General features: G+C 38.8%; 4 protein-coding genes and 2 pseudogenes across 6 annotated transcripts; 4 read left to right on the forward strand and 2 right to left on the reverse strand.

Moving 5' to 3' along the window:
- Window positions 1-35: 35 nt before the first annotated feature.
- On the reverse strand, window positions 36-1,547 carry LOC104792694 (putative histone H2A variant 2). 2 transcript variants are annotated; one of them, XM_010518901.2, is made up of 3 exons: window positions 1,433-1,547; window positions 1,112-1,224; window positions 36-556 (listed from the first exon to the last, which is right to left on the reverse strand). In XM_010518901.2, the coding sequence occupies exons 2-3, from the start codon at window positions 1,220-1,222 to the stop codon at window positions 260-262; spliced, it is 408 nt and encodes a 135-aa protein (XP_010517203.1). In that variant the 5' UTR covers window positions 1,223-1,224; window positions 1,433-1,547; the 3' UTR covers window positions 36-259. The 2 variants fall into 2 exon arrangements, with proteins under 2 accessions (XP_010517203.1, XP_087309939.1); XM_087453813.1 differs by having other exon boundaries at window positions 1,375-1,534.
- Window positions 1,548-2,351: 804 nt separating this feature from the next.
- On the forward strand, window positions 2,352-4,156 carry LOC104699313 (uncharacterized). Its single transcript, XM_019246983.2, has 3 exons — window positions 2,352-3,261; window positions 3,351-3,522; window positions 3,619-4,156. Exons 1-3 carry the CDS (start codon window positions 2,860-2,862, stop codon window positions 3,981-3,983), a joined length of 939 nt encoding a protein of 312 aa, XP_019102528.2. The 5' UTR covers window positions 2,352-2,859; the 3' UTR covers window positions 3,984-4,156.
- A 1,050-nt stretch (window positions 4,157-5,206) lies between these two features.
- On the forward strand, window positions 5,207-6,197 carry LOC104792695 (adenylate isopentenyltransferase 3, chloroplastic pseudogene; annotated as a pseudogene).
- A 3,590-nt stretch (window positions 6,198-9,787) lies between these two features.
- Window positions 9,788-11,017, reverse strand: LOC147942954 (uncharacterized). The gene has a single exon (XM_087456243.1). It carries the CDS (start codon window positions 11,015-11,017, stop codon window positions 9,788-9,790), a length of 1,230 nt encoding a protein of 409 aa, XP_087312369.1.
- Window positions 11,018-11,713: 696 nt separating this feature from the next.
- On the forward strand, window positions 11,714-13,554 carry LOC104792697 (uncharacterized; annotated as a pseudogene). The gene is made up of 3 exons (XR_015560452.1): window positions 11,714-11,791; window positions 12,746-12,868; window positions 12,961-13,554. The product of XR_015560452.1 is annotated as an uncharacterized LOC104792697 (transcript).
- A 532-nt stretch (window positions 13,555-14,086) lies between these two features.
- Window positions 14,087-15,442, forward strand: LOC104792696 (protein ELC-like). The gene has a single exon (XM_010518904.3). The coding sequence runs from the start codon at window positions 14,373-14,375 to the stop codon at window positions 15,360-15,362; it is 990 nt and encodes a 329-aa protein (XP_010517206.1). The 5' UTR covers window positions 14,087-14,372; the 3' UTR covers window positions 15,363-15,442.
- The last annotated feature ends 83 nt before the right edge of the window (window positions 15,443-15,525 follow it).

Raw genomic sequence — 15,525 nt, forward strand, 5'->3', positions numbered from 1 at the left:
GGGGCATGCAACAGTATAGTATAGGAAACCAAAAAAATCAAGAAACCATAATCCTTAATCATGTAAGCATTAGCAAGTCAAAGATCACAAGAGTATTGAGTCTAAAACCAGAGAGTAGAGACCTACGAGTTAAAATGAACTCATATACACTTGAGGGTGTCCATAAGAGAGCAAACTAGATCAATAAACTAAAAATCCACTCCTAAACCTGAAGCCATAAGCTAATATAGGAAAGAACATAGTACTCGGAGACGGAAACTCAATCCTTGGTGACTTTGTTGACAAGGGACTTGTGGATGTGAGGGATCACACCACCTCCTGCAATAGTTCCTTTGATGAGAGTGTCAAGCTCCTCATCTCCCCTGATTGCAAGCTGCAAATGCCTTGGTGTTATTCTCTTCACTTTCAGATCCTTGCTCGCATTCCCAGCTAACTCGAGAACTTCTGCAGTTAAGTATTCCAGAATAGATGCTGCGTAGACAGCAGCAGTGGCACCAACTCTTCCATGTGCTGAAACTCTTTGCTTGAGTTGACGATGAATACGACCCACTGGAAACTGAAAAAAAAAAAAAAAAAAGACCATATTTCAGAAACAGAACAAGCATATAACTTAAGGCACAAAGAAAGGCTTCTCATTAATGAGATATATGTCTTCTCAGCCAATGTTTAGCTATTGTTTAAAGTATACATAGGTACAGAAGAGACTTAAACTAACCACACAGTTCTTTTATTCGCTAGATCATTCATAAATACTACAATGTAATCAAGTGGTTCTACGGATTCAGTGATATCTACAATTAATTGGATTGGAATGGATTACATATCCAGAACAAAGCAACGAAACACGCGGATGAAGAGAACACACATACAGATCAGTATCAATTGGTAGTAGACAGCAACTAGTTACAAAAAGAAAAGCAAAGTTGTGGGTGTCAAACCGAACAGAACATGAAAGCTACTTATATCTTACAACTCATACGAATGAGATAAACAAACGACAATGCTCCTCCTAGAGGCATTGAACATATAATAAACCAAAAAAAAAAACCCTAAAGCACACATCAAACAGAGAGAAGGAGCTAGCTAGGGTTTGAGGGGAGGGAAGGGATACCTGAATACCGGCACGGGAAGAGCGAGAGATGGATTTCTTCTTAACACTACTGTCCTTGTTAGCTGCCACCGTCTTTCCTGCGATAAGCCCTTTCCCACCTTTACCAGCCATATCTACCAAATCAAAAGACGCGAATCTATTTCAATTTCGGAATACTAAAACAAAGAAAGAACAGATTCGTCGTCGAGTCGAGTCGAATCGAATCGAACAGTGGAGCAACGAGAATTCGAATCGTTTTGGTGAGAATTTCGAGCGAAACTTACAAAAATCGATAGAGAAACCCTAAATCAGAGTCAGAGGGAGAGGCAAAGAGAGATGTACCTGAAAACGAGAGCGGGATGCTTCAAAATTGTGCGGGAGAGAGCTTTTTTTTTTACTAAAAAGTAAAAACCAAAATTGGAGTTTGGTGTGGGGATCCTCGTGGATTCGTTTACTGGTCTTTATCTCTTTTTATATATATACTGTGAGAAAACCTAATTTATACCAAAATCGATTTTACATTTTTTTTTTCCAAAACATTACCTTAATAATTTTAATCGATAATTTCTCTATGCAAAATTTTAAATTTCTATTTTATTTGATATAGGAATTTGTTAATATTATTTGATTTTGGTTATTTGTCCTTTTAAATCTTGCATTATTGGGAAAATCAATGTTTAATCTAAGATTATATTCATATAATTGGTTGTTACAAAATTAGCGGGTATAATAATATATAAATAGCACCTTACTTACATGATGGAATTTAAAAAGAAAAAAAGTATCGAATCAATGTTAATTCTTTTTTAGTTTACTAAATTTTGAATTTTAGTAAAAATCTGTATTTGGTTTGCAAGATTGTCTCATCTTAGTAAATACACAAACAATTGAGATTATTACGGTGTAGTATGTACGGAGAGATACTAAAGGAATATGCCAAAACACGTAAAAGTACGTACGTCGAAACCGGAAGGGCCATTTCCGTCATATCAAACCCACTCTTTTCCCCCAAGTTATTCCGGGCGAAGTTTTGCTAACAGACTCCGGCTCAAGTGGAGTCATTGACACGTCCCCCTTCACGACGAACCTCCGAGGGTATTCTCGACTTTCTTCCATTCCAAGAGCCATCGGATCTTAGCCACCTGGACTTAGTAACAAAACCAACACCGTTAATCTCACGACACGTATACCCCCTCTTATCGTTTTAACTATTTGTTGAACACGTAGGATACACACGTGTACACAATATCATCTTCCCTTTATAAATCCCCAAAAGCAAAGCTTATCCTCTTTACCCTCTTTGGTTGTTTCAGATCACGAAGATTTTGTTTTTTTTGTTTTTTTTTTTGCCGTTATCATCCTTTTTTTTTTTCCTTCTTCTCAATCAATCTACCATTTGAAAATCTCCGGCGAGAATCAAAAACCAGATCTCCGTGTTCAAAAATAAAAATAAATGATGAAATCGACGGCGAGATTTGCGTCGGAGTGTCGTTTTAATGATCACAAAAGCATAAATATGTGACGTTTTCGCTTCGTCGCGTATCTCGGAAACTTTATTAAACCGTATCTAATTTTCATAGCTAAAAGTTAAAGCGACGTTTCTCTTTTTAAAAAAAAAAAAAATCGTTTGCTCAGTTTCGAAGCTATCCCATTGCTTTATCTTCAATTTTAGATCATAGTTTTAGGATTTTTTTTTTTTTTTAGTTTCTCAGCTTCAGATTTTCTCGTTTTTTTTTTGGGGGGGGGGGGGAATTTTTTGAGTGATTGAGATGCCATTTCATATGAAAATCCAACCGATCGATGACTCCTTCGATGTATCGGAAGAGGTACCTTTCCCGGAGACGATGAAGCAAATGCCGAAATCGAGGCTGAAGCGTCTCTTTGAGAGACAGTTCACTGTTAAGAACGTTTCCGAGAAGTTTCCAGGCGTTGATGTAGAGGCGCCGCTTTCGAGAGGTAACTCTGGAGATTTTGAGCCGAGCTCGGTTTGTTTAGCGAAGATGGTTCTGAACTTCATCGAGGATAACAACAACGGTGGTGGGGAGAAACAGCGATGTGGACGTAGCCGATGCAATTTCTTTAGCGGGAGTGGTACGGAGAGCTCTGATGATGAGACTGAATGGTCCGATGGTTTGAAATGTTCTTCCGGTGAAGCTTGTGAGATTCTCAAGGTATGGTTTCATATATCATTTTGTTCCTGGACTCATATGTTTGTTTCGATTAGCAGAAACTTGATGTATGTGAGATTCAATTTTTGTAGAGTTTGGTTCCTTGTACGAGCGTCTGGGAGAGGAACTTACAAGCTGACGTGACTAAGATTGTGGAAACAAGTAAGAGTTGCTTGAAAAATGTGGCCAATGGGTTAATGAGCTTAGGTTATGATGCGGCTGTATGCAAATCTCGCTGGGAGAAATCGCCTTCTTGTCCTGCTGGTATTGTCTTATAGCTTTGATCTTTCTGTAAAGCCAAAGCCATTTCGTAGCTTCTTGCTTGACAATAGAGTTGGTTGTTTTGTGAAATGGAAACAGGGGAGTATGAGTATGTGGATGTGATTATCAAAGGTGAAAGACTGTTGATTGACATCGACTTCAAATCCACGTTTGAGATTGCTCGTGCAACGAAGACGTATAAGTCGATGCTGCAAACTCTGCCTTACATCTTTGTGGGGAAAGCTGATCGGCTTCAGAGGATCATCATACTTATATGTAAAGCGGCAAAGGAGAGTTTGAAGAAGAAAGGACTTCATGTGCCGCCATGGAGGAGAGCTGAGTATGTGAAATCCAAGTGGCTGTCTTCTTATGTTCGTGCAGATCAGAACTCATATGAAGAAGAGAAGCAGGAATCAGTAGATATGATAACTGGATCGATAGGATCCATTGTCTTTGGTGTCTGAAGGTTTGTTTATATATATATATATATATATATATGTGTGACATAACCTTCTAGAGAGGTGTGAGATTTTAGTAGGAGTATTTGAATCCCTTATAGTTTTTTGATATTAAGGGTTATGTAACAGAGGATGATCCATACACGCCTAAAAGTAGTGTCTCCCCTTGGTCTTTTTTTTGCTGGGTTGTAAGGGAGAGTGTGATCCATCCAACTCTATGGTTTGCTTTGTGAGGGCTATAGCATTCTAATTACTACTATGCCTATATGTTTTTTTTTAGACAATTCATAATGTTATCATTTCAGAAGAACATTTGACCATATTATAAAAAAATGCAATAGTTATTTAGATAATAAGTCGTTGAGGAAACGTAAGACATGAAATTTTCGTTTGACCACCAGTCTATGTTACTTAAAACTATAACCAGTGTAATGGTGTTTGCAAATTAATTAACTAGGCTCTGAAGAAGCTGATGCGAGAGCTTAAAAAGGATTGGGGAAGAAAAACAGGAGATAAAGCGATATGCAAGGAACATAGATATAAATATTTCAAACAAAAGGTGAAGCATCTAGAAAAGAAAGAGAAACATCTTTCTAGAGAATGGGACGAAGAAAGAAAAATCATATATGCTAGGGAAAAAGAAAACGCATGATAGGAAGATAGAGGTACGTACATAACCTGAGGCTAATTATATCAAGATGCTGAATGGTAAATTATCATGATGGGTTGTAATATATTAATTTTGGGGCTGGATTACATTAATCTACAATATCTATGTATATTAAATCAAAAAGTAAGGAATACATCACGACTTGTTGTAGTAGAGTGATTATAATAAATAAAGAAAATCAGTTTCGGAATTCCATATGTACCACAATTTTGTAATCGTTTCAACTCAAAGTCCAAACAAAAACTATTACTTGTACATGAGTAGTTACCTACTTACCTTCAAGTGTTTCAGAATATACTAGTACTAAATACCAAAAAGCACTTAAAAAATTAGAAACATAATTTACGGGAATAGAAAGGTAACGAGACTGAATTATTATGGAGCCCGTTTAGACTGAATAGAAAGGTAGCGGGCTTCCAGCCTCAAACATCACTAATACGTTAGACTAGTCCTCCTTCTCCTTCTTTGCTCACTTCACTAAGTTACTCTCTTCTATAAAAAGCAAAGATAAATCTCATTAATTTTGTAGTTCATTTCTTCTTCCCCATCGATCCAATATCTTCTTCTTTTTTGACCTTAATTAGCTCTCTCTCGGATTTTCACCGAAGATTCTTATCTGAGCTGAAATCATCTTTTGTTTTTAAGCTTTGGTCCAAATATGGATATTTTAAAGACCTACGCTCGCAAGGACAAACTCGTGGTCATCATGGGAGCCACCGGTACCGGCAAGTCGCGACTCTCCGTCGACCTAGCCACTCGTTTCTCAGGAGAGATCATAAATACCGACAAGATGCAAGTCTACCGAGGTCTCGACATTGTAAGCAACAAGATTACGTCCGAGGAAAAACGCGGCGTCCGTCATCATCTCCTCAGCTTCCTTTCGCCTGGAGCCGACTACTTCACCACCGCGGATTTCTGCGACATGGCGAGTCACTCCATCGAAACCATTACCGACCGTGGAAAGCTTCCAATCGTCGTTGGCGGTTCAAACTCTTTCTTGGAGGATCTCCTGGTCGGGTCGAGATACGAATGTTGTTTTCTATGGGTCGACGTGGCAGTTCCTTTTTTACGCGGTGTTGTGTCTGAGAGGGTTGATAAGATGGTGGCGAATGGAATGGTTGAGGAAGTTAGAGAACTGTTCAACTTTTCTGATTCAATGAACTACTCGGAAGGGATCAAGAACGCAATTGGGATTTCAGAGTTCGGCAGGTTTTTCAAGAACGAGCCCTTCTTAAATGCGGGAGAGAGACAAATGCTGTTTAGTGAAGTGGTGGAAGAAATAAAGAGGAACACCTTTGGATTAGCCTGTCGACAAAGAGAAAAGATCCAACGGTTGAAAAATGTGAACAAGTGGTGCGTCCAGAGATTGGATACAACTCCGGTGATCACAACGCGGAGGTGGAAGGCGGATGCTGACGCGGCGTGGGAGAATCTGGTGGCAGGGCCAAGCACCATTTCTGTGTCGCGGTTTCTGCAAGGACACTGCTAAGTGCTAACCGTGAACCGTCTCTCGTTGGTGAGAAAAGCTTCCACCGTGTCACGTAGCGAGGCTTTTGGTGTGTTTTTTTTTTCTTCCTTTTTATTTGTTTTGGTCAACGGGTGGGGTGTGTTTTTGTTTGTTTTCCTTTTATTTTCTTTGCTTTTCTTGCATTCGTACTTTTGTACTTTTGTGTGAGTGTGAAATAAGTATATTTTAAAAATAATTAATGAAGAGGTTTGGTGCGTTTGGACTTTGGAGTCTTTTCTTTTCCTTCTTTTCTAGTTCGGGAAAAAGGTTAATTAGGAGAAAAAAAACAATTGAATTGAATGTAAAATCAATTTCAAACGAAAAAACCCTTTTTTTATATAATATGCATCATTGTGTTTCTATAAGTTAGAAAGTGGAAAGATTATGAAGAGAATAATTTAAAAATCTGAATCTTCGACAATGAGTTGGAGGTGTTACACAAGTCTTGTGGACTTTTGTGGTTAACCACTTGATTAAGCATGCCATCTTAGTTTGTATTTGTTTTGTGATCTTGTGTTCTGAACGGAGCTTAAGCAGTTTCTCACATCTTTGTCTATGAGCTTGGTTAACAAACGCTCTAAACTCTACCGAGTACCGACATATCTCATATTGACTACAAAAACATAATTAAGTTCTCAAACTCTCTGCTTAGTAAAAGTGGCTATTGGTGGTCTTTTGGGCAACCGATAACTTTTATTTTTTTTCAATGAAATTTTCAAAAGGTTAAACTAAAACTAAAAATGCTTTTTGATTGTGTGTTTTATTCATTCAAGGATTCACCTAATCTCTCGTCGTTGATGTAATGATAACAGCTTTGCTTTGTATTTTGGAAACTCTGATTTTATTTCATAGAACGATGATGGCTTATATAGCCTTACAAATGCTGAAACTAAAAACTCCTAAACAGACTCCTACTTAATCGGATCACTTAGCACTAACCAAATGACTCGGTCACTTATTGACTTAATCAAGAAACACAACTTAAAATATCAAAACAAAACTCAAAACAGAACTGAGTTTGAGCACACCTCAACTCCTTTATTCTCGAACCGAGTTTGAGCACACCTCAACTCCTTTATTCTCGGACTAACCAACTCCAACAAACCCTCCTTAAGCTAATCTTGGTGCATCAAGATTAGCTTACTTGCAGCAGAACAGATTTCAAGCTTGCTTCTCAGACTCTCAAATGCTTCACGCTTCAATGATTTTGTGAAAATGTCTGCAACTTGTTCTTGAGACCCGCAATGCTCCAATCTGATCACTCTATCTCTAACCAATTCTCGCAGAAAATGAAAACGAACTCCAATATGCTTGCATCTTCTATGAAACACTGGATTTTTAGACAACTTGATTGCTGAAGTGTTGTCACAGCGAATCACAGTGCTTTCTGTTACTTCATATCCCAACTCCTCCAACATCCTCATAAACCAGACTGCTTGACAGGCACACACAAATGCAGCTACATACTCAGCTTCAGTTGTTGATAATGTGACAATCGGTTGCTTTTTTGATGACCATGCCATTGCTGCTTCATCCATCAAGAAAGCATATCCTGATGTACTTCTCCTAATATCAATATCTCCAGCAAAATCACTGTCCGTGTAGACCAATAATTCTCCTGAACCACCTCTCTTGTACCAGAGGCCAAAATCCATAGTTCCTCTTAGATACATCAAGACTCTTTTAGATGCTTGTAAGTGTAAAACTGTAGGCTTCGACATGTACCTGCTCAAGAGACTTACAACAAATTGCATATCAGGCCTCGTTGTGGTAATGTACATGAGACTTCCTATTATTTGTTTATAGAAAGTCTCATCTACATGTTCCCCTCCTTCATCCATGTTAAGTTTGTTTCCAGGGACCATCAGATTGTATACTGGATTGCAATTCTCCATCTCAAAGCGCTTTAAAACCTCCAAGGCATACTTCGACTGAGCAATATGAATTTCCTCTAATGTCTGTAGCACTTCAATTCCCAGAAAAAACCTCATATTTCCAGGATCTGTCATGTCAAACTCCTTTTGCATTGACATCTCGAAATCTTCCATCATCGACACATCATTCCCTGTGTAGATAATATCATCAACATAGATGCTTACAAGCAGAATATTACCTCGGTTGTTTCTTTTTAGAAACAAGGTTTCTTCATTCTGAGATTTTTGGAAACCCTCCTTGATGAAATACTCTTCAATTCTGCTAAACCAGGCCCTTGGAGCTTGTTTTAGACCGTAAAGTGCCTTGTGAAGCTTGTAGACTTTTTCTTCATGTCCTTTAACCACATAACCTTTTGGCTGTTGAATGTAAACATCCTCTAGCAGAACCCCATGGAGGAAAGCCGATTTCACATCTAGTTGATAAATATCCCAAGCCTTTTGTGCCGCAGTAGCTAGAATAGTCCTGATTGTATCCATCCAAGCAACCGGTGCATAGACTTCTGTGTAATCAATGCCGTGTTCTTGACTGTAACCCTTAGTTACTAGGCGTGCTTTGAACTTGTTCACCTCTCCATGTCCATTCAGATTGGTCTTGTAAATCCACTTCACACCTATACATTTAGCTCCAGTTGGTAAAACAGAGAGCTCCCAAGTCTGATTCTTGATGATGGAATTTATCTCTTCATCCATGGCTTTCCTCCATTTTAGACTCTGTTCTGCTTCTTCAAAAGTTAAAGGATCAGAAACAGAAGACGACAAAAGGTCCTCCACCATGTTTACTTCGTCACCTTCACTCTCCTCTCCTTCTTCATTGCCCGTGACATAGTCACTGAGATAACGTGGAAGTCTAACTGTTCTTCTTCTTCCCTCTCTGACTTCCACAGGCTGTTCATTCTGAGTCTCCAGCGTGGTTTCTGCAGGTTGCTCAGCTTGAGCATCATCATTTGTCTCATCACCCGAGGCTTCACCGTCTCCATACAACGATTCAGAACATGGAAAGTCCACATCACTGCTTCAGGCCAAAAGATTTTTGGTGTTTTCCTGGCATAGAACATGGATCGGACCATGTTCATGACTGTGCAGTTCTTCCTCTCAGCAATGCCATTTTGTTGTGGTGTGTAAGTCGTGCTGAGCTGTCTCCGAATCCCTTGCTCTATGCAGTAGTTTGAGAACTCATTAGAGGTGTACTCTCCACCTCGATCTGTTCTCAAGCACTTTATCTTCTTTCCTATCTCAGTCTCCACATTGCTTCTAAAGAGTTTGAAGTGGTTGAAAGCTTCTGACTTCTCCTCCAAAAGATATGCCCATGCTTTCCTACTGTAATCGTCAATGAAACACAGGACATATCGCTTTCCACTGGTTGAAACAGGACTGATAGGACCGCAAATATCTGAGTGTACCAACTCAAGAGCTTCCTTTGCTCTCCACATGCTTTTCTTGGGGATGGGATTCCTCGGTTGTTTCCCAACTAGATAATCTGAGCATGTGAAGATTTCTGCATCAATAAAAGGGAGACCACTAACCATATGCTTGTTTTGTAGAGTCTTCATTCCCCCATGACTGAGATGTCCATAACGTTTGTGCCATAGCTTCAGTATCTGGTCTGAAAATGTCTGCAGGCATTGTTGAGCTGATGTCTCTTCCTCGTCGGTTTGATCAATTAGCATGAACATCCGGTTCAGGCTCATCTTGCTCTCTGCTATAAGCCCTTCTCTTCATGATAGATCTTGCAAGTTCCCCTTTGTATGACGATCGTTAATGCCTTCTCTTGAAGTTGACCAAGGCTCAAAAGATTGTTTTTGAGTTCAGGTACATAATAGACTTCGCTTATTATGTATTCAACATCGCTGAGCTTCAACTTCACACTTCCTTTCCCAACTACCTCCATTTTTTTGTTGTTTCCCAGCTTTACCAAATGTTTGAAGTCTGTATATATTGAAATGAACAAGCTCTTGTCTCCACTCATATGATTTGAACAACCAGAGTCGAGGAACCATGCTCTTCTCCTCATACTCTCTTGTTCTCCAGTGTAGGACATCAGCAACATCTCAGCAGTTTCTTCGATATCTTCTTCAACTTCTTCGGTGTATGCCATCAATAGCATTGGTTCAGTCTCGTCAAGACCAGCAAAGTTCGCTCCTTCTTCCCACTTTGGACACTCATTTTGAAAATGTCCAAGACGGTGGCATTTGTAGCATTCGACTGTGCTCTTATCGAACGAACCTCTACCTCGGCCACGTCCTCTTCCTCTTCCTTGAAAACCTCTGCCTCTTCCTCCCATTCCTCTTCCTTGTGTTACATTTAGCACGTGATCATCACCTCTCTCTGGTTTCTTGAACTTTTGTTCATGGACTGCCAAAGAGCTCTGTAACTCATCCAATGTGATGCTCTTAATGTTTTTTGACTCTTCAATGGATACCACCACATACATGAACTTCTCACTCAGAGTTCTGAGAATTTTCTCCACCACCTTCACGTCGGGCATAACCTCACCATTACTCCTCATTTGATTTGTAATGGATAGAACTCGCTTGAAGTAGTCCTCCACCTTCTCAGACTTTGTCATCTCCAACACCTCGAAGTCTCTCCTGAGTTTCTGCAGCAAGGACTTCTTTACACGATTGTTTCCCCCATACTTCCTCTTCATGGAGTCCCAGATGATCTTGGATGTTCTACGATCCGAGATCTGCTCAATTATTACCCTATCAATGCATTGATAGAGGTAATGCTTCACTTTGTGATCATTGGTTTTTGCGTCCTCGAGCAATTGTCTCTGTTCAGCCGTCAGAATTGTCGTCGTTGGTGGTTCCTCGAACCCGATGTCTATCAGCTTCCACAGACCTTTGGCACGAAAGAAATTCTCCATCACTTCACTCCAATGGTTCCAATGACCATCGAACAGGGGCAACTTCATCTTGTCATCTCCCATCTCTCTTCTCTCTTCTCAGTTTTGAAGCTGCGGCTTCTCTTTTGTGTTTTCACAAAATAACAAAGAAGTAAGCTCTGATACCAATTTGTAATGATAACAGCTCTGCTTTGTACTTTGGAAACTCTGATTTTATTTCATAGAACGATGATGGCTTATATAGCCTTACAAGTGTTGAAACTAGAAACTCCTAAACAGACTACTACTTAATCGGATCACTTAGCACTAACCAAATGACTCGGTCACTTATTAACTTAATCAAGAAACACAACTTAAAATATCAAAACAAAACTCAAAACAGAACCGAGTTTGAGCACACCTCAACTCCTTTGCTCTCAGACTAACCAACTCCAACACTGATCCTGCAAAAGCCCCATTTTCTCATACTTAAAAGGTGAAATTATTTTTAAAAAAATTATCCCAAAACAATAGAAACTTTGGGAAAATATAAGTTAAATGGATTGGCAGTTTGACTTCAAAAATTCCCAAAACTGTTAGTAAGTAAGAAAAACTCACAATCGAAGATTGGTAGGGTTATATCCAATCTCTGTCCCAAAAAGAAAAACTGTTAGTAAAAAAACACTTAAGATCGAAGATTGGTAGGGTTATGACTTATGAGGTTTATCAGTTATCACCCATCTCTGTCCCAAAAAGAAAAAAACTGTTGGAAAAAATATGGAGATATAATGGTTTGGAATTATGGTTTGGTATTATGGTATACCTGTTGTCGTCTTGTGGAGAGAGAGCCAGAGAGGGCCAATTCTTAAATTCAAAAAGGTAATATTTAGATATTATTATGGATACTATTTCCAAATATTCTGTATTAAAAAGAAATACGGAAACCTATGATGCTAAGCAATAATGCCATAGGGGATTCTTTTTCTTTCGTGATTAAATGAATTATTTCCTCCCGCATCTTTTATTTTACTTTACTCCGTGATTGTCTGAATATGAAAGGGACACACGAGAATCTTTCCCAACTTCTTTATAAATAATCATGATTACAACTTCTTCATAAGTGAGAGACTACAAGTCTCGACGAGCAAACAACATTTTCAAAAAAAGAAATCTGAAGTTTATATATATAGTTGCAAAGTTTTCATATATCATCATCATGGGTATGAAGATATCGACGGCCATGTTATTGCCGCAGTCACCGGCAGCATCAGACTTCCCTCTGGCGACCTCTGTTGTAAACCCCCACACAGTTCACTTTAATAGGCAAGCAAACGACTCTCCGTCGATCTAGCCACGCGTTTTCCGGGGGATTCTGGTCAGTTCACTGGAACAGGCAAGCAAACGAGATACGACTCTCCGTCGATTTAGCCACTGGAACAGGCAAGCAAACCAGAGTAAGTTTTCAAAACATGTGAAGTTCTCAACCCTGAAACTTACCACCCCTAGGACGGTCATCCAAATGCTTTATTTTTTGTTGTTGTTGGCAGTCACAGTGGCTGACCTAATAGGATGAGAGAAGGCGCGCTGTCAATAGCTGTCACTCAGCTGCAAACTTCATTGTCCACTGCAACAAGCTGGTAGAGCAATTGCAGAATGCTCTTGACAAGCTACCTATAACAGATACACAGAAGAAACCATTGATTATGTAATGCTCTTCCAAACAAACAATATCATTATGATTTTATCTAGATATGAGCACCAGGATCAATATATAAACCACAAATCTATCATACTGTATCTAACGTACTCTTAAACTTGCTTTGTATATTTTAGAGCCTCAAGTTCAACAGCAGTAAAAGCTTAGCACATGAAAGTAAGATGATACTTAAGCAGTAAGTACAACGCCAAGAGCTGGACCATTAAGATATACGTGATTTCAGACAATTTAGCAGAAAGGTACTATTACTATTTTCAAGCTTAAATCCACAAGCAAGATTCATAGTTTACTTACTAGAACCATCTGAACTATTGCCTTACCATATAATTAGCACAACTACATCCAAAGAAGAATGCCAAGAAGTGACAGCAGAAAAGCTGTACATGATCTCCTAAAAGAGGTTAAAGAGAAAAACAAGCGCAGAGACAACAAAGCTCTTTCAAATTGTACACTGGTCTGTAACCACACAAGTCATGACAGTTTGAGAAAATCTGTGGGGCTGGAAATAAAAGTAAGATCTTTTTTTTTTCATTTGACCTCTAGTCTATCTTACTCTACACCACTTAACCAATGGGATGACGTTTGCAAATTAACTAGGTTATCAAAAAGACTGGGAAGAAAAACTCCTTACAGAGCAGAGCAATCTGCAAGGAATATACAGATTTCGGGACAATGGGACGAAGAAAGAAATTACATGCTCGGGACGAAGAAACACACAAAATAGAAAGATAAGTACATATCCTGATGCTGAATATATTAAGATCTTAAATGATAAATTGCCATGATGGGTTGTAATGTATTAATTTGGGGCTTGGAGTGTTCACTTTTTTCCTAAACCTATCACCAAAGTTTCACTACAATATGTACGCATACAAGAATTGTCTCAAATCCCAACAGAGAAAAATAAGGAAAAGAAGTTCTCACAGCTTGGCTTGGACAATTGTTCATCGAGATTTGAACCAAAAAAAAGCTGGTCAAAGGAAAAATACAATTAAATTTGCATCAACTAAATTAAATTCTGTAACGAGATTATACCAAAGCGACTACAACTAAAATCTAATGGCAAGGCACAAAGCTGAAAGAATTGGAGAAAACATCATCAGAGTTAGAAAACTAAGCCAGACCAACTTACTAACCATGTCACCATAAAATTTGAGTAGAGTCCCAAAGAGATGTAAATTCCCTGAGGAACAAACGAGACTGCACAACAAGTGACTTTTATCAATGCATTGATGGTCCTTCAAATACAAAATGACTTAGCAATGTTCAGCTATTTGGTCATCGAGTTTTTATACTAAAGGAAAAAGGTTTCACGATATGAGAACTTAATTCCCAGAATTTGATCCCTTAATATTGGAACTCCCAAAACGAACAGCACATCCAAGTCAAAACCCATTTAGCTTCAAATTAAAGTATTGAGACTAAATTAGTAAAGTTAGACCAAGCCAAAATGGATAATTCTATTAAATACATACAAATCTAATCAATCATCCAGTGACAAAACATAATAATAATATAGATGAAAAGCAAGAGAAAAAGACAATTAGCAAAAGTATCTTCTTTCCAAGAATGTAAACTTCCACGAAACAATAAAACAGTCACTATCCCTTGTTCTCTAAGCTTGACCCAAAACATTTCAAGTCATTTCATAATATATAACAATAAAACTGAAGAATCCAAAACCAAAGAACGTCATAAATAGCACAGAACAAGCTTTAGCCTCAAAGTCACTAACCTTTTCAAATGGCATCATCATCATCATCATCTTCAATCAAATTCATAGAAAAAGCCCTTCTTGCCACCGGTTCCTTTGCTCTATCTTACACCGATCCTGATCAGAAATGGCTAATCAGAAAGCATCTAACTTCATTTCTCCAAGACTATCCAAACTTCGAGCTTTCAACTGATACTTTCAACCACAACAACGGATCCAAAGTTCAACTCTTTTCCCTTGAAGGATCTCTACGTATACGAAGCTCCACTACACAACTCCCAACCGTGCAATTAACCATTTGGATTCACGAGAACTACCCAATAACGCCTCCTCTAGTGTTTATAAACCCTGATTCGATTCCAATTCGCACCAACCACCCATTCGTAAGTTCTTCAGGATTCACAAACTCTAGATACATCGAAACATGGGAATACCCACGATGCAATCTACTCAATTTCATCCGTAACCTCAAGAAAGTTCTCGCTAACGATCACCCTTTTGTACTCACTGATTCAATCCCAACCCGGAACCAATCGATTTCGAGACCCGAAGCTTTAGATCGATTAGCCACGAGTCTCCACTACGACGTCCTAACAATCATGGAGAGATCAGAGGAAGAGATTGAGAACCTATGGAAACTGCAATCAGAGATGAAGCAAAGATCCGAATCTGTTAATACGATCATCACCGAGCTTGAGAACGAGAGAGAGACATTAAAGGTGAGAGCTTTGAATCTCAAAGATCCCACCGATGTTTTGGAGAACTGGGCAGAGACGAACTATCGCAAACTGACGTCGATGGATGATGATATGGGAATCGAAGAAATGTTCGAAATTGAATCGGAGGTTGAAGGATTAGCAGAAGACGACGCCATTGAAGATGTGTTTAGAGTACTGGAAGAAGCAGCGGCGAGAGGAGAGTTGGAGATAGGTTCTTATCTAAAGCAAGTGAGAGTCTTGGCTAGAGAACAATTCTTCGTTAGGCAGAATCGTTTAAAAATCGAATCTTTTCATATTTGAGAGTTCGTTGTGAACCTTTTCTTTTGTAAATTTATCTTCATTTTGGGTTTAATGGACTAAATAACTCATGATTAAGCTCAGCTAATAACTAACTTTAATTTTGGATTAGGAATGCTTATGATGAAGATATTTTATTATTAAAAGCATGTACCAAATTTTCTTA

The sequence above is a fragment of the Camelina sativa genome, chromosome 6 (genome assembly GCF_030686135.1).
Source record: "Camelina sativa cultivar CO46 ecotype springtype chromosome 6, ASM3068613v1".
Taxonomy (NCBI): Eukaryota; Viridiplantae; Streptophyta; class Magnoliopsida; order Brassicales; family Brassicaceae; genus Camelina; species Camelina sativa.

Bases quoted from the DNA above. Each gene is read 5' to 3' on its own strand.
- LOC104792694 (XM_010518901.2), bottom strand. From the start codon at position 1,222: ATGGCTGGTAAAGGTGGGAAAGGGCTTATCGCAGGAAAGACGGTGGCA. The intron at 557-1,111 runs GTATCCCTTCCC...TTTTTTTTTCAG, and splicing joins CTTCCCGTGCCGGTATTCAG to TTTCCAGTGGGTCGTATTCA.
- LOC104699313 (XM_019246983.2), top strand. From the start codon at position 2,860: ATGCCATTTCATATGAAAATCCAACCGATCGATGACTCCTTCGATGTA. The intron at 3,262-3,350 runs GTATGGTTTCAT...CAATTTTTGTAG, and splicing joins AAGCTTGTGAGATTCTCAAG to AGTTTGGTTCCTTGTACGAG. The intron at 3,523-3,618 runs GTATTGTCTTAT...AAATGGAAACAG, and splicing joins ATCGCCTTCTTGTCCTGCTG to GGGAGTATGAGTATGTGGAT.
- LOC147942954 (XM_087456243.1), bottom strand. From the start codon at position 11,017: ATGGGAGATGACAAGATGAAGTTGCCCCTGTTCGATGGTCATTGGAAC.
- LOC104792696 (XM_010518904.3), top strand. From the start codon at position 14,373: ATGGCATCATCATCATCATCATCTTCAATCAAATTCATAGAAAAAGCC.